Source organism: Lipophrys pholis (genome assembly GCF_963383615.2).
Source record: "Lipophrys pholis genome assembly, chromosome: 12".
NCBI lineage: Eukaryota > Metazoa > Chordata > Actinopteri > Blenniiformes > Blenniidae > Lipophrys > Lipophrys pholis.
In genome coordinates this window covers 25,118,735-25,140,621 of record NC_137641.1, presented here as the reverse complement: position 1 = coordinate 25,140,621, position 21,887 = coordinate 25,118,735, and the positions used below count along the sequence as shown (strand labels likewise).

The 21,887-nt window shown below is 40.3% G+C and overlaps 1 protein-coding gene across 2 annotated transcripts; it reads left to right on the top strand.

Moving 5' to 3' along the window:
• Positions 1-1,208: 1,208 nt before the first annotated feature.
• dmgdh (dimethylglycine dehydrogenase) lies at positions 1,209-21,722 on the top strand. 2 transcript variants are annotated; one of them, XM_080477659.1, is made up of 16 exons: positions 1,209-1,529; positions 1,727-1,895; positions 4,060-4,158; positions 4,256-4,420; positions 4,554-4,758; positions 12,151-12,399; positions 12,476-12,674; positions 13,165-13,334; positions 13,438-13,591; positions 14,906-15,071; positions 15,300-15,430; positions 17,466-17,683; positions 18,585-18,742; positions 19,307-19,366; positions 19,457-19,591; positions 20,241-21,722. In XM_080477659.1, exons 1-16 carry the CDS (start codon positions 1,411-1,413, stop codon positions 20,451-20,453), a joined length of 2,610 nt encoding a protein of 869 aa, XP_080333785.1. In that variant the 5' UTR covers positions 1,209-1,410; the 3' UTR covers positions 20,454-21,722. The 2 variants fall into 2 exon arrangements, with proteins under 2 accessions (XP_080333785.1, XP_080333784.1); XM_080477658.1 differs by having other exon boundaries at positions 1,274-1,529; positions 19,307-19,591; positions 20,241-21,062.
• The last annotated feature ends 165 nt before the right edge of the window (positions 21,723-21,887 follow it).

The window sequence follows — 21,887 nt, the reverse complement described above, 5'->3', positions numbered from 1 at the left end:
GTCTTATAAATTGTGATTTCTCTCACAACACAGATCAGTTCAGAAAACACCCTGCAGGCTGTCAGTGTTTATATAAACCAGTTATCAGCCTAAATGTCCAGTTCAAACCTGCTGCAGCTGCTCCGGGTGGGTTAAAGGCTAAGTGTTGCATAAAGAAGGCTCAAGGACCACTGAGAGATAAACACGTCTGTGTGAATCTTTCAGACTGGACCTGGTCGAAACTTCCAAGTCCTTCCATTTCAACAATGTTTCTAAAAAGTGACGATACAAATAGCAATAAAATGACTCTATTCAAGTGTGATTAGGTAGTTGGCGTTTGGAATTTTCTGGAAAGATTCTCAACAATGTGTCATTTAATGTCCTGCTATAACGACTTTGGTTCTAAATTTGCTGGTGTTCTTGTAAGTCACTTAAAATAAAACCCCAAAACTAAACATGGAAGCAGTTTGCTTCTAATAAGGGGTATAGAGTATAAATTTAACCCAACAGTCAAACCTTTGAAGGATTTTCTTTTGCAGAACAGTAAAACGTTTGGAAACTACGATTGAAATTGAACGTCCGTTTGGGTTGGAGGTTGAAATGTGGCTTATTGGAGAAAAACACACAATTAATTACTGAAATCTATCCATTTATCATCCATAAGACTTTATCCAACTAAAGGTTGTGGTGTGGTGGAGCTGATCCCAGCTGACTAATGTAAATACAGGTTACACTCCTTCCTGGTATATCTTAGAATAAAGAAAGAAAGAAAGAAAGAAAGAAAGAAAGAAAGAAAGAAAGAAAGGAATGAATAAATGAATAAAAAGAAAACCTGGTTCTCTTTGTCTCACTCATGGCTTTTTGATTCAAATTTGCTTTGACATGATATCACTTGATTTATCATTCCTCATAGGGGCTTTTTCTAGGATTGGACTCAAGTCATACACTTTAAAAGTGGAAATAAATTTGAATTGGCTTCTGATTTGTTTTGTATTTTAACACATGACTGTTTTGCATTTAAAAAAAAAGTTGCTTTCTCTGGAGAAGTCTTTCATGAGGATTGGCGTGTGTGTGTGCGTGTGTGTGTGCGTGCGTGCGTGCGTGCGTGTGTGCGTGTGTGCGTGTGTGTGTGTGTGTGTGTGTGTGTGTGTGTGTGTGTGTGTGTGTGTGTGTGTGTGACCTACATTCCCAGTGCTGGCAGTCAAAGCGTTAACTGCTCAGAGTTGGATGTGGGTAAAGTTTCGTCCTGACCTGACTCAGTTCCTCGACCTGTGGGCGGACTGACGCGCCTGTCAGCGCTAAAGTGGGATATTTGGATCTACACACAGCACAACAGCACGAGAGAGTAAAGGGCTACTCTCGTGCCCCCCAGTTCTATTTAACTTTTTTTTTTTTCTCGGGGTCTGAATACGTTTTAGCTTTTCCTCCGCCATGTCTCGGATATTAAACCTCATCAGCAGAAAGTTGCGCAGGGACTTTGCAGCTTGCAGGGTTGATCGACTCCCTCTCAGGACTATCAGCTGCACGTCCAGGAAACAAGGGGAACAAAGGTGAGCCTGTTCAGTCTCATACTGGAAAACAAGACACATTCCAGTCACATTGATAAACTCTGAAACAGCTACTAACCCTTCAACTCTTGCAAATCTCAAGATATTCTGATATGACCATTATCTTCCAGTGTATGCATTGATCACTATCTAATAATCCCTCACCTGCAGTCACTCCTCTCCTCTGGTTTCCTTTCCAGTGATGCGTCCACAGTTTTGGGGAAGAGGTGGAAAGACACTGCAGAGACTGTCATCATCGGAGGGGGATGTGTCGGGGTCAGCTTGGCCTACCACCTGGCCAAAGGCGGCATGAAGGATGTGGTGCTGCTGGAGAAGTCTGAGCTGACGGCTGGATCCACCTGGCACGCTGTATGTCCGCCCTGAAGGGTTCATGTGTGTGGAGGTGGAGGAGAGAGCCAGGTGGTCTGCGTCCCACAGTGTGTCTGCAGCAGCTTCATAGGGGGGGTCATCTGTCACCCCTATGCTGGTCTATTAGATTGGCATGTCAACGTTTTCTGTCTGAAAATGTGGAGGAAAAAAAGGCCCTATGTGATCATATTTCCCATTTACGCATATTGTAATGAAGCAACAGTCAAAAAACCCTGTTAACCAACAATATGTTGCTTCAATTCTTTTCAATTCAACTTTATTTATATAGCGCCAAGTGCAACACAGTCATTTCAGGGCACTTTTACAGAGAAAACCCAACAACGGATGGTTATTTGAACCCATCACAATCATTTTGAATTTATATTATTCAAAGTGTTGCACGTAGATACATTTATTTTAATTTCTTCATCACTTCATAAAGTTACAGTCCAAAACCCAGAAGCATTCGCTTTTGTCATACGTTATATAGAAATATGAGAATCAGAGAATTTGACATATCATACGTTGAAAAAAAAAAAAAAAAAATCTATAGCTCTTGAATTGTTACAATTTAGAATTTTTCCATTAAAAATGTACTTTAATCTCCCCATTAGTTAAATTCCTAAGTATATTTACATAGACTTTTCTTAATAATTTTACCCTCACAGTATTAACATGAGTTCTGAATGGCTCATTAAGGAGCATTATCACAATATTGAAGCAACCACTAAGTGTCCCCTATATGGTTTCTAAATAAACTCTGCTAAGCCTTCTAAAGTGCTCTTCCTCGACAGTCTCATTTAATGTTTAAGTGGTTACAGCCTCCTGATGCATCGCCCTTCATTCACAGTGATACTACCGAGCGCAGCTGTCACATTGTAGCTTTCCAAAGGCATCTGAGGTCTCGACCCACTTAGTGCTTCTTCACTCTCCTTCATTCATTTACAATCTTCACACTCTCGCGCTATTAATACATGTTGGACGTTGTCTGAAGAGGAGTCCTCCTCTCTGGTTACCGGCTCTGGCTCAACATGTGTACAGTGAATTATAAGTTGAAAGGTTGGCATTAATTTATTCCATTGAAATCTATGTTTGTTGACCTTTTCTGGGAGGAAATCTATAAACTCCAGACGACCTGAATTCATCCGAGAACTGCATTGTGGGGAATTCATTAAAACCTATCTCAGCTTTTTTTTCTTTATTGACATGATTTTTTCTCGAAAATAAATTGATTGGCTGAGTTACACATATGTGACATGCTCCTACATAGTATCACTAAATTTCAGGTTATCTCTACAATTTTGGTATTTTCAATTGCATTGCGCAATGTTGAGGAAACGATCTAAGAAGATATTGAGATATAAGAAGCTATTGAGATATAAGAATATGTTAAAAAGAGTTAACATGCACATATTCAAAAGAAAATTATTATTTTTGAGAGTTAGATAATTAGCTTTCAATCATGATTCTTGTAGCTGCACATGGGTAATGGAATTAAGTTCAAATAGTTATTTTAACCGCATCAACTGTGAAGTTTTCACTATCAGAAAAGACAAAAACTGATAGATGGAGGTGCTGCACCTTGTTAGGACGTGTGTAAGTACCTGTTATAATGCTGCTGCTTTGTGTTGTGTGGCTGGAAAAGAAGCTCAACAACTAATCTTCATATCAAGAGTCAACGCGTCTCCTTTATGAACTGTTTACAAACCAAGAGTTGCAACATTAAGTCGACTGATGCTTTAACTTTGACCTCTGTGGATTTCAACTTTTAGTCCAATAGTATAAATATGTGCAACGTTTGAAACAGGCTCTGGTAACACGGCTACTTTTTCAGCAACCAGAGTTCATGACATGATTATTTTAATGTGTCACTCATAAATAAGCTGTTTTCTAGTTTTATAATTCAACTGTGCAACAAATTAGAAGATCACATGTGGATCCTTAAAGATTTTAGATCAGCTGCAATCTGCTATATCAACAGTAATATGATGTTAAAATGAATCTTATGAATAATAATGAGATTCATTCCATTTTTCTTTCAATGGATAATTCTATTACTTTTGAAGCCAAACAGCTGTTTGCTTACACATCAACAACACCAAACCCCAACAAGCAGAAAGATACATCATCTTCTCGGGGGTATTTATCTTTCTTTGTATTTCAGGCCGGTTTGACGACATATTACCACCCAGGCATCAACGTCAAGAGAATCCACTATGACAGTATTAAATTATACGAGACTCTGGAGGCTGAGACGGGGCAGGTGAGCCATTTTCTTTTCTTTCACACATTTTTTTTTATGACGCATGTAGATGTTTTGTTCTTTTTTTTAACAACATCCATATCGCGTTTTCCTGCAGGCGGTGGGCCTTCACCAGCCTGGCAGCGTCCGCATCGCGTCCACGCCGGCTCGGGTGGATGAGATGAGGTACCAGATGACCCGTACGCACTGGAACGTGACTGAGCAGTACCTCATCGGGCCGGAAAGAGTCAAGGAACTTGTCCCTCTGCTCAATATGGACAAGGCGAGTGTGAACCTGCAGCGTTTCGTGTTTCCTGGCGAATTGATCACAGATTAAGCTTCGTGATAGAACCCTTTGAGGATACTATTAATTATGGAAGCGCCTGATTATCTGAAGGTTTCTGTTTGAATTGCAGGTGTTGGCGGGTCTGCACACACCTGAAGACGGCCACATCGACCCTTACTCTCTGACCATGGCTCTGGCTGCTGGAGCTCGTATGTACGGAGCTCAGATCTACAATCCAGCCCCGGTCACCGGCCTCAGCCCGACGTCCGACGGCAAGTGGGACGTCCAGACTCCTCACGGAACAATCCGCGCCAATCGCATCGTCAACACGGCAGGTTTGTGCTTGAATATTCATACTGTGAGCTTCTGTTAGCATCAAGCTGAGGTCTTTAATAACTGACGTAATGACATTTCTATTTGAGATTGGTGATCTTTTAAATTATAGTCTTCGGTTGCAGAGGTGGGAGCACTTGCTTTAGGCATTATGTACTGTTTTTCAGTTCTGAATCTGATTTGGAAAAGTAATATCTCAGAAAGCTCTTGATGTATTTTCTTTTTCATATTTGGCAAAACTATTTAGTTTGTCCCTAGGAAGAGTTGATTTAAATATAGTGGTCAAACATCACTGTCTTCCTAAGTTGTACATAATTTGTGCCGTTTGAATGACCCAGATCCGTGAATTAAATGTTTTGGTTTTTTTTTAAGAAAAACTAATTATTAAAAAACGAGTTATTTGTGGTCCAGAAAGTGTTTATTAATTAGATTTTATGGATTCTAATAACGTCATCCCCACCTGCCTGTATCTTATCCATAGTCAATCTGATTTACACTCTAGGAGAAGTAAAAGATCTCGGAGGTCAAAGGCCTTGCTCAGGGAGCCACGGTCTAACGTGTCAGCGGTGGGATTTGAACTCACGGTAACAAACGCTGATGATGTGTGTAAAGCGAGGGACTTCCTGGACAGATCACCATCATAGTGCCAACACAGAGACTCAGACAATATTAAATACACTAGTTAACTAAAACGCAGAGCTTTGGACTGAAGGACGTAGTTGGAAATTCAGAATATCCAAGCAGGCATAAGCAAAACATGAAGACTTCACACAGAAAGGCCCCCCAAGTCTACGTCAGCATATCACTCACTCTCTTTACTATAAACCACAACAACCTGGAAGCATCCAATCACAGGTTGACAAAGTTACCCTTAAGAAAATTATTGAAAAGGTAACCTAAGAATTTTCACTTTTTTAAAGGTTGTGGTCAAATTTGCAGCGCGATTCCAGTTTTTAGGACAAAAGTTGAAAAAGAAGTTGTATTTTAATGGTGCATCAGGTTAAGTTTTGTCCTTGGTGGGTTTGAGGCCTTGGGTTTGAATCCCGGTTGCATTAGAAAAGGCGTCTGAAATAAAAACCAGCCAAATATACGATGGAAGTTGTGATGATTTGTTGTGGCGACCCCTGTAAAACGAAGACGCTTCCATGTTAGTGTTATGCAATATGTGCTTATCCTGGCATTGAACCAAAAGATGTAAAGTGAAGGCATGTAGGGCAGCTGCCGTGAGGCAGAAGCCCGACATGAACTCACCAGCTCACTTCCATAAGTGACTTCATTTCAACTACAATTGGACAAAAAAGGTAATAGTAAATTGTAAATAACTTGCTAAATGTTGGTTACTAAACTTAATTTGCAAAGTCAGTTTCTGTCATTGAATTAGTCACAATTATTGTCATACATCTTTGTGGTATATTGACTCAATCACGACTTGGCCCATTTGTAGTGAGGATAGAATATTTGTGACCTTCACAGGGACGAAAGTTGAACATACCTGATGTATCCCATCCGTCTCCTACATGGCTTCATCCAACTTGTAGTCAGGTCGTCAGTCTGGATATGGATTGTGCAACAGAACTGTTCTAACTTCCACCACAGTGCCGTGAGCTGTACTAAACGGGACCACTGTGGCGGTGTTTTTAAAGCTCACCGGGAGCTCGTAAAACGTATGGAGGAGTCAGATTGGCGGCAGGAAATGCTGCGCTGCGCTCACCAAGGTGGATCTGCTTTGTCTTTGGTCTGGTTGCTGCGATCGTACTCCGGGTTCGCTCGGTGGCCACCGGTGGTTCAGTGCGTTTCAGAACAAACCCGCAAGGGCAGATTTAGGCACAGTTAACCTTGTGTAAAGTCTCACATGTGCATTAAAACGTTACAGTCTTCACCTCCACCCTCGAGCTTGCCAGATAGTTCTGTTGGATGATGAGCACCATCTGTTCGTGAGGATTTGGGAGAGTTGTGAGGAAGACATCCCCGTGAATGACATACGAGCTGGCCTTTTTTTTTTTTTTTTCAGTTGCTCTGTCTGTTTAACTCATAGAAATATTTGGAAAATATTCAAAAAGTACTTAATTTAAAGATTAATTTAACATGCGATTATGCACCAGTATTGCATTTCTTTTAAGCAGTTATAAAGTGATGAGAAGGTAAATTAGATATTAAACTTGCATGAAGATAGCTTCTCTTTCGGTCAATTTACACAGCATTAGTACTTATAGCTTAATGGAATATTAGTTCACTTTTAGGGCACATGTCTTCTCTTTTGTATTTATGAAAGTTGGTTGAAAGAAGTAAATAAGTTTACATTGATTTTATTCTATTTTTACAAAAGCTGGAGACAGTTTTTCTGAAAAATCTGTGCAATTTGACGACTATGCCCTTTTTTTATGCCTCCCGGTTCAAAAGGCAGTTAAATATCCCCAATTTGCAGATTTTTGCAACATTCTGACCCATTGACCTGATGTTTGACACTCCTAATCTCTGACTCATGATCTGTATCACACCTGCTGGAGCGACACTGGCAGAGTTATTATTACACACTCTCATAACATGTGAGCACATGCACATGTTATTACTTTGGCAAACTTTGGTTCTTCTACAGTTTGTCTTTTTAATGTAAATTTACTTTCTATGTAAGCGTACATAATCCTTTCCAACGAGATTGGTCATGATTTAGTCCTAATCAGCCAAATACTGCTCCGAAAACTTCAAAACAATGTGCGAAAACTCAAAAATGAAACTCCCAACGGTCTCAGTGTGTCACAATATTGACTCAATATTCGATTTTTTTAAGCTGAATGTTGTGAGTTTAGTTCATAATTTAAGTCATAATGTTGTCAATGTGTTAAATTGAATTGAAAGTTGCCAGGAAGCATCAAATAACAAGGCTTAAAAAGGAGGCATTGTTCATCAATAAAGTTTAAATTGTCATTTTAAGCACATCTGAAACAGGTCCCAATTAAAATGACTCCAAATTACTGCAGTTCAGGGTTCAGTTCAAGGTAAAACCATAACATGCACGGTTGATGAGGAGGCATACAGGTTTGTCCTTTTCATTGAATTTTCTGCAAATAAATCTCGTAAATCTTCTCTGGTAGTGAAGATAAAAAACATTTTGCAGCCCTCAGAATCATAAAAGTGGCTCATTTCATGTATTTTCTGAACATGCTCATTTCTAAAAAAAACATGAAAACAATGTGTGAAAAAATCCAAACTGTAGTTTTTCTTTTACTGATGTATAGAATATGACCAATGTAAGTAGGTTGAGTAGTTTGCGCCGTCAGTGCAGACAGTAAAAGGTGTTATCTACGAGCGATTTCCAGCGGGGGGGACCTTTGCCCACCAAGACCGCAGCTTCACTGCTTGCAGAGTTCACCGGAGCGAGTTTTGGCTTGAGCTGGGTCGTTCCAGTTCTGGGAGGATTTAGTTGGCAACGACTTCGTTCATCCCTGCTGCAGTTGCTTGTTTATCTGGCCAAGTTTCAGGAATCTGCTTTTCCAGCATGTTGTGTAACCCCTGACCGACATGTAGGTCATCGATATTGTTTATAGGTGCAGCGTTTTAAAATGAACTGGCGGCGCAGTGCGAAGGCCGCCAGTGTTTGATATATCCAGGATGTGACTCTGTCCACTGAAGGGCTCGGCCTGTGCATGAGGTCGTCAGGAGCATCACAAAGAATGGCAGCAGAACAAATGCTGCACAGCTGCATTCACATCACCGCTCCAGGTTTTCCTCTTTTCAGTTTGCACATTCTGTACTCTGGTGGAAGCCAGTGAGGCCGCGGTTCCGCGCTGGCTCTTTGCCTTTCACTGTGTCCCACAGCCAATCCAAACTGGCCAGCAGTTCACGTTTCCTCCAATCTTGGAGCGGCAGCACATGCACACCTCCCTAACACACACACTTTCTAACCGTTTTTTGTTTTTTTGTTTTTTTAATGCTTCTGCATCTGTTGCGGCGGCGCTCCGTTTTCCAAAATTGACGTGAATGTCATAACCGTGTGTTTGTTTGCAACGAGTGACCGCGTTTATATTGTCAAAGATTGATTGGCTTGTGCTTTGTGCATGTAGGAATTCATACTTGAACTGCTTGTGTTTCCCGTTTCTGTGGTTTTTAGATTGACAACACACGCCACAGATTTAGAGGCTGCACACAAAACAACCCTGACAGGAAACAGACGACAACCTAAAGTTTTACCCTTTAAAAAAAAAAAAAGACCATTGTTGTTTATACTGTTTGGGATGTTTAACACATTGTGCTCACATATAGATTTAAATGCCCGTCTCTCTCTTTTTAAACCTGTTGGATGTCCATGCTCGTATGTTTTTTTTTTTTTTTTTCTGCCCTCGATAGCAACCCCCTTTGCTCAGGGGGTCTGTTTAGGCATTCACCTCTCCTTGTCTCCCTTCCCCCCCTCATCGCTGTGGAAACTGAGAAAGTAGTTCGAAACATATGTTTCACCCCCACTTTCTCATGGCGCTTCCTCCCCCAACCAGCAAGGAGCTGGGACGAAAGTTAAAGGTCGTGTTTCTCGGTATGCGACCCGACGGGATGAGTTTCGCTCCATCAGTCAGGTGAAAGGAGGGAGGGCGATATCGTCTTTTGGTCTTGGACGTTATCGGCTCACCACTTGGTTTATCCCCAACAATAACGTGCAATCAATCCGTTGGGCTCATGATTGCAGACGACTTTTGCCACACTAAGTCTTAACCTTTAACAAACTTTCACCAGTTTACTTTTGTCGATTTAAACTTTGGAACGATAACTTTTAGCCCTTGTTTGTCCTATTTCTTTTTAAATAGTTGACCGGGGTTTTTGGCAATAATCAACTTCTCTTTACTTCTTGTTAACTTCTCGCTTAGGCCAAATTTAAGGTGTTTTCCATCTCAACCAATTTATTTGTTGTTTTAGGGAAAATATATCTATATGTAAATTATTTCGTATTTTATAAGTATTTTATTTGTAAGATTTGAGACCGTTTCAGATTCATTTTCCAACCATTATCCTTCACGCTATCTTTCCACACAATAGTACATCTTTCTGTTTAAGTGAAAATTTCATTGAAGCAAATTGCAATTTGGGCTTTTTGTGATCCAAGTAGAATTATTAGCTATTGGAACATATTTTATCTTTTCATGCACTACTTTTACTTGAATATTTTGACTTTTTATGAAGCTAAATATTCTAACTGTGACGTATAACTGTTAACTTAAATTATAATATTTAATATTAATTGCCTTGATTTCAGCTCAATAATTTGACTTTTTAAACTCTACTTTCAACTTTTGGTTATATTCATCTGTAACTTTTTTCCCCCAAACACCTTTCTGCTAAATAGTTAACTAATAATTGATCCTATTTTTTTATTTTGTGCTCATTATCTCACCATATTCTAAATGGATCATTGCTTGCAACCACCATCACCGTCCCTGCCTGTGTGCTGACTGGGATTTCCTCATGTATTTTTTTTGTTCTCTCCCTTCAGCACATTGTGTTCTGACTCATTTTCTGCTGACTGTGGATCTAACTTCTTTTTTTTTTTTAACAGAGCTTTCTCATCTCTCCATTTAGCCAACTGTAGAAATACACCTCAGGGAATGAAAATTACGTAAATGGTTGGCAGTGGTTGATTCAGCTTGTGACTTTTTTATTTATATATATATGTTGTTTTTATAAATCTGGATTATTCCAAATGTAGACCAACAGAGAGCAGCTTGCGTAGATGATGCAGACAAAGTGGTGCTTGTTCCAAAGGTTTTTTTTTTTTTTTTTTTTTGGGTGCACTTGCTGACTCTATTCGTCAACTTTTCCCAGATGCAAACACACTTCTGTGCAGTCCAGTGTTTGCACTGACTACCTTATTAACACATTATCCTGACTGAGCCCCTTCATCCCAGGTGGGAAGCACATGCAATGTGTGAATAGGTGCAATGTAAACTGGCGGCAGGTTCGACCAGTGACACAGATGAACAGCTCAGTAATAAGACTTATTTTTGCAACTGGTACAGTATCAGCAGGTCACAGCAGCCACGCTGACTCATCAGTTCCTGATCCATGTCACAACGTATTTGTTTTGTGGTTACTGATTTGTAAACCAGCTGCTCACTCTTTTTTTTTTTTTTTTTTTTTTTACACATATGAGCTACCTTCCAATCAATACTACTTGATTTCAAGCTATAAATTGAGTGGTATCCTTATATTTCAGGAAATAAATAATTTAAATAAAATCACCTGTATTTCAAAAAGTGCATGGCCATAAAGCTAAATTTAACTGCCTTTCCATGTTAGGTGTAAGATAACAGTGTGGCTTGGGAATTTAACTGTCTACAGGCTGCAAAATCCAGATGCTCATTTCACTTTTACACCTTACATTTCATTGCCAGTTTTATGCACTTTTTCAGCTTTTGTCCTGCTGTTGCTGGCCAGAGCATCTATATTCTGCACTTTTACATTTCAGTTCGGAATGTTCCCTTCCCAAAGTAGTTCTTTCCGGTTGTTTTCTCATTGTTAGTCCTATATATTTTGCACAGTCTATTTTCATTGCTAGATGTGTTTGTTTGCGCGTGTGTTAAACTGGACCTTCTCTTCTGTGACATAAATTGTGTTCATTTTAAGTGTTTTCATCATGTTTATACCCGCTTGTGTCCAGCGAATGGTGTAAAGAGAAAGTGGTGGTCGGAGCTGCGGAGGCTGTGTATTTTCCTTACAAACAGATTCATTCATCAGAGTTTCCTGTTTCCACCGGGAGAAATTAACTTCACATTATAGACGCTATAAAGTCTGAAGGTAGCAAAAAGCTCATTATTTAGGACCTTCTGTAAGTTGTTTGCTTGTTTTCTTGAGGTACAGCAGGTAGGCGAGACCCCCTTAAAGAAACGGTACAACTATCAGCATGAAATTGACTTCTTTAAAATGTTAAATGAGATGGATACTATGATTAAAGTCTCACTTTAGCTATTCTGTAAAAAAACAAAAAAAACAAGGTACATTTAGTTAGTTTAGCATTTTGAATTCATATTGATATACAGTATATTGGTCATTATCTCTTTGATAAAAATGTTCGATTGACACATTATGTCAGAATTTTAATGGTTTTTCTAATAAAATAGGTTGTAGAATGCACTGAAATGTATTGTCTTTTCTCGTTGACTGTAGTACTGAACAGGTTATTTAAAGACAAAATACAGTACTTTAGAAATAAATAAAAACAAATGTATATATTTACCCCTGGTTTTATCACCTGGATGTCCGGGACATGAGAGAGCAGTCCATCGGTTCACCTCACCTCAGTGTGCTTCAATTGAAAAGAAAACTATATTGGGAATCAATAGTAAAATCTACATTTCTTCATGGATCCATCTTGTCAGCTTATTTCAGACCTTGTTTGTTGTTGTTTTTTTCAGGTTTCTGGGCCCGAGAGGTGGGCAAGCTGATTGGGTTTGAACACCCCACCATCCCGGTGCACCATCAGTACGTAGTAACAGCCACAGTTCCGGAGGTTAAGGCTCTAAAGCAGGAGATGCCCGTCATCAGGGACCTGGAGGGCTCCTACTACCTGCGTCAGGAGAGAGACGGCCTCCTTTTCGGTCCCTATGAGAAGATGGAGAAGATGGTGCTACAGGACTCGTGGGTCAGAGACGGAGTACCACCAGGTCTGTCTGCTGCGGACGCCTCAGGTTGTTATTATCAGGTTTCTTTCTGTTGGTTAAACCTGATCGTTGGTCGCAGGTTTTGGGAAGGAGTTGTTCGAGTCGGATCTTGACAGGATAATGGAGCACGTTGAGATGGCCATGGAGATGGTGCCGGTACTGAAGACCGCTGACATCATCAACATCGTGTCCGGCCCGATCACGTACACCCCAGACCTGCTGCCCATGGTCGGACCCCACCACGGAGTTCGCAACTACTGGACCGCCATCGGCTTTGGGTAAAATCACTGTGACGACAGAACTTACAGCATTTTTGCACTGATAGATATTAAATTATAAGATAAATGGTCAAAAAGGGGATTTGAGTCATGCAACTGAGATCTTTCCATTTTGCTGGTTTGTGCTTTCATCCTGAAGCATCCTGAAGCTCCTCAGTGTCATTTGAGAACAAACTTTATTAATAGTTGTAAAACCATGACTTTTTTTCAAGTCTCGGCAAACCGTTTCCGCAAAAATCACCAAAAAAATGAAAAACTTGCCTGTCAAATCGGCTGGGATTTTGTTGAAAATGGGAGCACGTCAAAACGTGCAGAAAATTCAGAAATAATGTGCTGTGACTTTTGTCAATGACAAAAATTGCGAAAAGCTGTGAAAATTTGGCCAGTCAAAGCGGATGGGATTTTGCTGAAAAACACAAAATGGAGGCAGCAGGCACACACAAAACTTCATCTGAAATTTTGGAGTTATTCCTGGACTTTGTGTGTCCAGGTATGGAATCATCCACGCCGGTGGTATAGGCAAGTTCCTTGGTAACTGGATCATGAATGGAGAGCCTCCCTACGACTTGATTGAGTGCGACCCAAACCGCTATGGAAAGTGGGCAGACGTGCCCTTCATGTGCGCCAAAGCTCGAGAGTCCTATGGATACAACAACGTGGGTAAGAAAACCAGGAGACTGACTGCGAATATTTCACTGTGATAAAGCCTCGTGTTTCTAATGGTCTGTAATCATCGACTATGTCTTCCCTATGGTCACCTCAGTCGGTTACCCCAAGGAGGAGCGCTTCTCCGGCCGGCCGACCTACCGGAAGAGTGGCGTTTATGAGCTGCTGAAGGACAAAGGATCCATGGGATTCCACACTGGCTGGGAACAACCACATTGGTTTTACAAACCTGGAGATAAGACTGGATACAGGTAAGATCCATCTTATCTATCTATTCTATGCAGTAGCCATAGAAAACCTAAAGAAAAACTGTCACATTCTCTCTGTGAGGCCACAGTGCTGCCCCAGCCTTTGACTCGTAAATGTCTGATAGCGTCTTTGATGCATTTATTTCCAGATATACAGATGAACAAAATGTTCTTGAGCTCTGGCTTTGTAAAGCATGCCATGTAATTTGTAGATCGACGGCACTCCCCCAACTGTACATGCAACACACACACACACACACACACACACACACACACACACACACACACACACACACACACACACACACACACACACACACACACACACACACACACACACACATAAAATGACCATGGACTGGTGTACATGGTCGTATAATAAATGTAAAAGGACATTATGTTCCTGGGTTCATATGGGAGGTTACATTAAGCTCCCTCCCAGCCAATTCTCTGCACATCATCCGGCGGTCCTGCTGATTCTGAAGCAGCAGCAGCAGCACAAGAGAGCCATTTACAAACAGCCCTGGAAGAGCAGGACAGCTGCCAACGCTCAGGCGACACATGCAGAAGCACATGTATCATCGCTATCTTCTTTTTGAAAGCCCTCACAGTCGATGATTTCTTGAGATAATCCGATAATCACTCGGACCCGTGACAAACCTTGAGCCTCGTATGCGGCCGGGCCCATCAGTTGCTGCATGCTTGTCTCGTGTCTGTGACATTGGATGTTTAAATCTGCAACGGATATAAATGTTGTTCCAGCCTTGTCCGTGCCGCGATTTATCTGCACTGAAGTATTTGCACCCAGCAATGGTCCGTCAGTCCTCTATTTAAGTCCAGGCTGAGATGTCTCACCAAGGACGGGATAAACGGGCATGAAATCATGAACAGGCGTTCGCATGTGCGGCTTTGACTGAAATAGGGACCCAACTTGTGTGGATTGGCCTAAAGTTTTAAACAAAGTTCTCTTCTGTTCTCTCTGACTTTGAAGCATTATGACTCTTATGATTGTGTCATCTGTCCGGTTCTGCCATCATTTACTGAGAAATGACAGACAAGCAGTAAATTGGATTGATCTCCTTTTATCAGTCAATTAAGATTCATCAGTAAACCTTAATAGAAGTCGGTGTGCTGGATTAGAAAAAAAAGGTTTATCATGAATCCAAAGTGCAAAGAAAAGTAAGAATACATAGAATTTACTAATTTGATAAAAGCTGTAAAAGGAATGATGCTTACAACTTTATTTTAGAGATATCAAAAAAAAAAAAAAAAAAAAGTATAAATACAATAAATCTATTTTTTTATTTTTGTGCTCAGACCCAGTTTTCGACGCACTAACTGGTTCGGGCCGGTGGGCAGAGAGTGTCAGCTGGTGATGGAGAAGGTGGGAGTGATTGACCTGACTCCGTTTGGGAAGTTTATAGTGAAAGGGAAGGATTCGCTGAAGCTGCTGGACCGCCTGTTTGCAAACACCATGCCCAAGGTTGGACGACAATATCGTTGATTCTGTGGATTATTAATCCAGTCTGAAAAGTATTGATACACAAACACATGGCTCTCTCTCTCTCTCTCTCTCTCTCTCTCTCGCTCTCGCTCTCGCTCTCGCTCTCGCTCTCGCTCTCGCTCTCGCTCTCGCTCTCGCTCTCGCTCTCTCTCTCTCTCTCTCTCTCTCTCTCTCTCTCTCTCTCTCTCTCTCTCTGTGTGTTTCCAGGTCGGTCTCACGAATATCAGCCACATGTTGACGCCCAATGGGAGAGTCTTTGCCGAGGTCACTATTACCCAGCTGACACCGGGAGAGTTTCTGCTCATCACAGGCTCGGGGTCGGAGTTGCATGACCTCAGGTGAAAAAAAGTCAAATTGTTCACACGCCTCTGATTTGTAACTGAAGATCTCGTGCTGTCGCACAGCGACCTGCTCACCGCATACAGTCTTTTGGTTCTTTGAAAGGCATCTGTGTGAACTATGATCGCTACTCTTGCGTGTGACTCAGGACACCCTCTCGTGGTGCCAAACTGCATTACAAGACAGAGCCAATAGGCTTTTTTTTACTTTTTAAATTTTTGTCAAGCCTGTTCTCCTCCTCCAATGCTTCTCTTGTCCTGAAGCTATCTTGACATCTTTTTTCAATGACAATGTTTCCTGAGTTTTCATTTTTCCATCTATTCTATCAAAACCTTCAACCTGAGGTTGTTTGTCTGTATTTAAGTCTAAATGACACACAGAATCCTCCACAGCCACTTTTCATATGCTTCCAGCTGCCATTCATCTTCACTGACCACTGAGCGATTTTTTTCCTTTGTCAGCTGATTTCCAGAAGATAACAAGCTCGCTGGATGTTGAGGGAGCCGTTCCTACATTCTTCTTATCTGAAAACCTATTGCAAAGAAATGATTTGGTTTATGTCAATAATGCAGGATAAAGCTGAACTTTATTCCCAAGGAGCAGGTTCATACGAGGACATCTTAACTTTTTGTAAACGCTTTATGGTTTTCTAATAGACCAAAGGTACCTTGTGTACATCAAAAAGAAAACGTAGGATTTTAAGTCTGCATCTCTCGGTCAGGAGAAGAGTAAATAAAGGCAAGAATAATGTCATTGATTTTGACTATTACACCATAACAAATATGTGAAGATCAAAAAACCTGGAGAAATATTGGCATAATGGATATCTGTAAAAAATGTAATAACATGCATGTATGGTTTCATTCATGTTTATTTTGGGATGTTTGAAAATCGCCATACTAATGAGCCCCATATGAAGAAAAAAGAAGCCATATGTGCAGATCACCAGCAGGATGCTGGAACAAACAGTTTGGTTTTGTCGTTGACATTCCGGAACAGTCGTCCGCGTGCAAAAGTTTTTAATTCCAGAGACAAACGTCTCTGAATTTGAATCGGCTTGGTTATGATAATTTGTACCATAGGAAGGCAAATTGCATTGAAGCTTGCTGCTGTCGCGCTAACATTTTCCAAAAACTGTGCAACACAATATTTAATCCATCACAAATGTCTGTTTGGTGTATCCGTTTAAGGCATCTTGGTCCAATCCTGCACACATTTCATTGTTCAGCTTCCCTGTAGAGCTTTTAAAAGGCAACAAAGAAAGAAAAACCGCTCCTCATTTGCTCAGCCTCACAGTCCCAGGGCAGAGATGAATCACAAGCTGTGCTGAATCAAACTCTCTCACAGTTTGCTTTCTACTGCCGAAACCTAAAACCTCCCAGCAGCTGCTGACACAACACTCCTCCTTTTGCCCCCAACAGGACACATTCACATCCAGTCCCTCACTGCAGTCAGACCCTCCGCCAAGGCATGAAAAACACGTCTTAAATAGTGTAGCGACATCTAGTGGTTAGAAATGAAGCTTTTCTCTGAAGTCTTGGTTGAGCTGAAGCAAAATGGAATGAAATTAACAAAATCCAACTGAATATGTTGTTTTAGTGTCATGTTGGCTCTATAAGAATGTAATTGATGTGATGTTTTCTATTTGCTGAACTTGGATTGTTCACTTGTTATATTTTATTTGAGGCACTTTTATTTACCTTTTATCTGAATGGTGCTCTATAGATAAACTTGCTTTGCCTTACAACATTCATAATCAGAATATCGAGGGTTACCAAATGTCAGCTTATTTTTAAACTTCCCTCTTGCACCTTGGTCTTAAATGATTGCAGATTTCCAGGCATAATTATATAGAAAGTTTCACAAAATATTTCTGTTTTTATTCGTCAATTGCCATGTGATACATATGTGATTGACTTGTGATGATCAAACATCATGTCTTTTTATTTATAAAACTATTTATTATCACACCGAATTTCACAATTAAATTAATTAAATTAAAGTGCATTACTAGAGTCTGGATGCTCTCCACAGGTGGATCGAGGCAGAAGTAGCAGACGGTGGGTACAACGTGGAGATCAGCAACGTGACAGATGATATCGGCGTGCTGGGCATTGCCGGGCCAAACTCGCGCAAAGTTCTGCAGAAGCTGACGGACGAGGACATGAGCGACGCCGGATTCAAGTTCCTTCACTGCAAAAACATCCAGCTGGCCGGCGTTCCTCTGAGGGCCATCAGGATCTCCTACACCGGTACAGCACCCTTTGAGCTTTCTAAGATTTTAAAAGTATATTTTATTAAAATAAATGGAGACGGTAGTGGCATAATGTTAACATAATGGTAATAGTGACAACCTTTACTTCAATAGTTCAGCTTGGCTAAAATGCATCCAGTTGGGAAACGAAGAACAAGAAAAAGCAATAATATAGATGAATCATTTTGTACCTTTTATGCAACGTTTTGTTCAGTGTTGGTTTACGTTTGCTGAAGATGTCGATTACTTCTTCTTTTGCACTTACTTGCATAAATAACCTTTTTTGACAGTAGAAACATCACTGTTCTCTTTGGAATTAGCAGTTATCTCATCATCATATCAAAATTTTAAATGTTAAACCGCTGAAGGAATTAATTTGAGATAAAATGCAGCTTTTTTTCCTTTTGCAATTTTTGATTATTTCTAACAGAACATTTTAACACTTGACCTTGCCATTTTTGAGAAAATAGATTTTATTTAACCACTCATTCCACAAAAAAAAAAAATCAACATGAAAAGCGTTAAAAAATTATATTTTAGTGGGATGTTAGACTTGTTTTCCGACTCAGCATTACAAATGTCGATTATTACACAGGCAGATTATTTGAGGACAAATAGCAGATAATTGTGTTGAAATGTAAGAAGTACAAGTCACATAGAGCAAATGATCAGTTTACTATTGAATACCTGAAACTTCTACTGTGTAGTAACAAATTACATCTAGGAATAAAACAAATATTTGTACTTTCAGGATGAATGAATGAATTGTTCCAACGTATACTGTCAAGTATTATTATTTAGTAATTTTTTTTTTTTTTTTTTTATAATTTTCAATTATAATTGCTTCACAATTTAGCAGTTTTCTGGTTGAGTTAAGTTGCACTCGTATGTTTGTGTAGGTGAGCTGGGCTGGGAGCTTTACATGGACCAGAAGAACATGGCAACCGTGTATAAGGCCATGATGGAAGCAGGAAAAGATGAGGGCATTGACAACTTTGGAACCTACGCCATGGGCTCCCTGAGACTGGAGAAGGGCTTCAGAGGCTGGGGAGCTGAGGTACACACACACACACACACACACACACACACACACACACACACACACACACACACACACACACACACACACACACACACACACACAGACTCTTTCAAACTTCCCTGACCGGCAGAATATTAAGATATTTAATCTCCCAAAAGCAAACTTTATACACAGTCTCTAGCCTGTCACTCATTGAAATACTCGAAAATTAAGAATGTCCTCCCATTGCTGGATAGTTCACAACTTTTTTTTTTGACTCTCTAAAGTTAGTGACGATAAATGCCAATATACAATTTACTTTCTCTGCACAATCGAGTCCTACTGTGCTTTGTTGTACTAATTTGTTAGAAATGTGTGTTTGAATTAAAATGAGCATGCAGTCACTTGCACTTTGTTGTGTGTATATGTATATGTTGAAATAAAGCCTACACAAGTAGCACATATCTCACTCTTGAGCACAAGAAGAAATGTAAAAAGTAGTACATTTAGGCACCTGCTTAACAAAGGGTGAAAAAAAGACGGCAGTGATTTTCCCAAAGTGTTTGTGGTGTTTGCTGATCACTTTGTTGATCTTTGCAGATGAACTGCGACACCAATCCTCTGGAGGCCGGATTGGAATATTTCATTAAACTCAACAAGGTACCTAAAACTCTTCTCTTTGTGTTTCGTCTGTCACTGAGAATAAGCTCAATACCTGAATCCCCTCTGTTTACGTCTGCCTCTATTCAGCCCGGGGACTTCATCGGAAAAGCCGCCCTTCAGGAAATCAAAGCTAAGGGCCTGAAAAGGAAGCTCTCCTACCTCACCCTGGACACGGACGATATCGACCCCGAAGGCAACGAGACCGTCTGGTACAACGGAAAGGTTAGTGAAGACCATGGCGGTGAAAGTTCGAACTTTTACCAGTTACCAGAACAACACTCATTCCCTTGCAGCTTACTGTTTTCTCGAAAAATAATAATACTATTTTTACAAAAAAATCATATGTCAAAACTTTTTATTTTTCATATCTTTGTTTTTAATATTCAATATTTACATTCACATACACTTTAATATACTGATTTGACTGTTTTTGATGTATACACATGATGTTTTCTTTATATAACAGTATGTCAATTATTATACAGGCTAATTTTACTTATAGTGGTATATAATTCATGTTGCTGTTGGTGGGAGTGAGTCAGTTCAGTATTTTCGAGTAAATATGAATTTAGTGACACAGTAACCGTGTGGACAATAGCTTTGGCTGAAGCTGACAATTACACAGCAGATCATCAGGCCTCCCACTGCTTTCACCTATGACCCAATTCACAGAGAAACCAACTCACTCAAACTTCTATAATTGTAGCTACATCACCATTTTCATCATCAATCACGATTGTTTTCTGTGCTTGTAGTTGTGATGTTACAGTCACATGTCCCTATTTCGTTAATGACAGAAGCTGTCAGGATCACATTGGGTTTGTGTGCTTGCCCTCACTAAGTCGGAGTCTCTCCCTCTCCTCCGTCCCAGGTGGTCGGCAACACAACCTCCGGCGCTTACAGCTACACCACCCAGCAGAGCCTGGCGTTCGCCTACCTGCCGCTGGAGCTGTGCTCCGTTGGCCAGAAGGTGGAGGTGGAGCTGCTGGGCAGGAAATACGCTGCCATGGTCATCCAGGAGCCCCTGGTGCTCACCGAGCCCACACGCACCCGCCTGCAGAAGAAGGCCAAGAGCAAATCTTAAGCGTCTCCCGTCGGTTTTTCGCAGCAGCTAACGGGGGAACGGTCCTCTTCTTAGAAACTGGAGTGGGAGAGAAAGCCATGCGTGCCCCACGAAGCTGAACTGTGTCCACACAAACACAGTTTGAAAAAACAAACTTCTTTGTGTCTCCTTACAAAGACAAAGTCAAAAAGGGATAATGTGAATGCTAAACTCCGTAGTATGAAGGTGTTTCTGAGCAACAAACAGCTGTCATGCGACTGTATTTGCACCGCAGTGTCTTGCAGTGTTCAAAGATGAATTCACTTTTGTAATTCCATGAATGGATGTTAAAATGTTTACAGGTTCACTGTATTCATTTTCGTAATTCAGTGTAATCACAGAAATGCTTTAGAAAAAAGTGAAATGATGGTTCTGTATTTTACACAGTTAACACTATGAGACTGTGACAACTGGAACAAACACCAGTAACCAAAAGAGACAAAGCCAGCAAGTCTGTACAAAGATTATTTTGTAATTCAGTGTTTTCTACTAATGTTTACATTAATAATTAAAGCTCTGTACTCGCCATCTTCCTCTCTCACAAATGAGTTTTTTGTACATGTGCACATTAAAACCGGGAAAATACCTGTTTATGTTTGTGTGAGCAATGGTGAATGTGTGTGCAGCTCATGCAGATAATCACAAGCAAGATGTACCTGTTAAAACAAGTGTCTAAAGTCCTGCCACCTAATAAATAAACAATGAATACATGCAGCCAACACATTATATATTGCAAACGTAGGTGTTACAGTGTGATGATATAGTATTTCAGTTCTATGATACAATGTAAAATTGTGCAAGATGTATTACAGCTGTGAAGACAGATTCAAACACTTAAAAAATATATTTTTTTAGGACTCTTAAACCTGTTTAGTGTCACCAGTTGACCTCATATACTTGTTTATGAACTGTTGGAGTAAACCGCAGTGCCCGGAGAAAACCCATGCACTCATTGGGAGAATGTGCAAACTCCACACAGACAGCCCCAGCTGGTAATTGAACCCATGACCTTTCTGTGAGGCAAGAGCACTAAACACTGTGACATGTGGCCCCTGAAGCAGTTTAATGATAAATGATAGAAATCAGCCTTGTATGTCTACATAATTGTATGTTAGTTATTAAATGGTTTTATCTGGATCATTAAAATATAACTGAAATAAAATATAATTGAAAAACATAATAAAAACCGTCATCATCAAACCGATAGGGAGAGGAATCCCAAAATAATAAATAAAGACATTTTTGACTGATCTTAATCCTAATCTGTTTTGATACTTTTATATATTGTATTGTATATTGTTTAATATTTTTATCTGTTACGTCTCGTGACTGATCGCGGCTATTATATTCAGTCATGTGGGTCGCTGTTACATACAGTCACTTGATTGGCCGTTGATGCTGCCATGTGATTGGCTG

Excerpts from the sequence above, each read along its gene's own strand:
- dmgdh (XM_080477658.1), top strand. The coding sequence starts at position 1,411 with ATGTCTCGGATATTAAACCTCATCAGCAGAAAGTTGCGCAGGGACTTT. Across the intron at positions 12,400-12,475 it reads CAGAGACGGAGTACCACCAG|GTTTTGGGAAGGAGTTGTTC; the intron begins GTCTGTCTGCTG and ends CGTTGGTCGCAG. Across the intron at positions 12,675-13,164 it reads TGGACCGCCATCGGCTTTGG|GTATGGAATCATCCACGCCG; the intron begins GTAAAATCACTG and ends TTGTGTGTCCAG.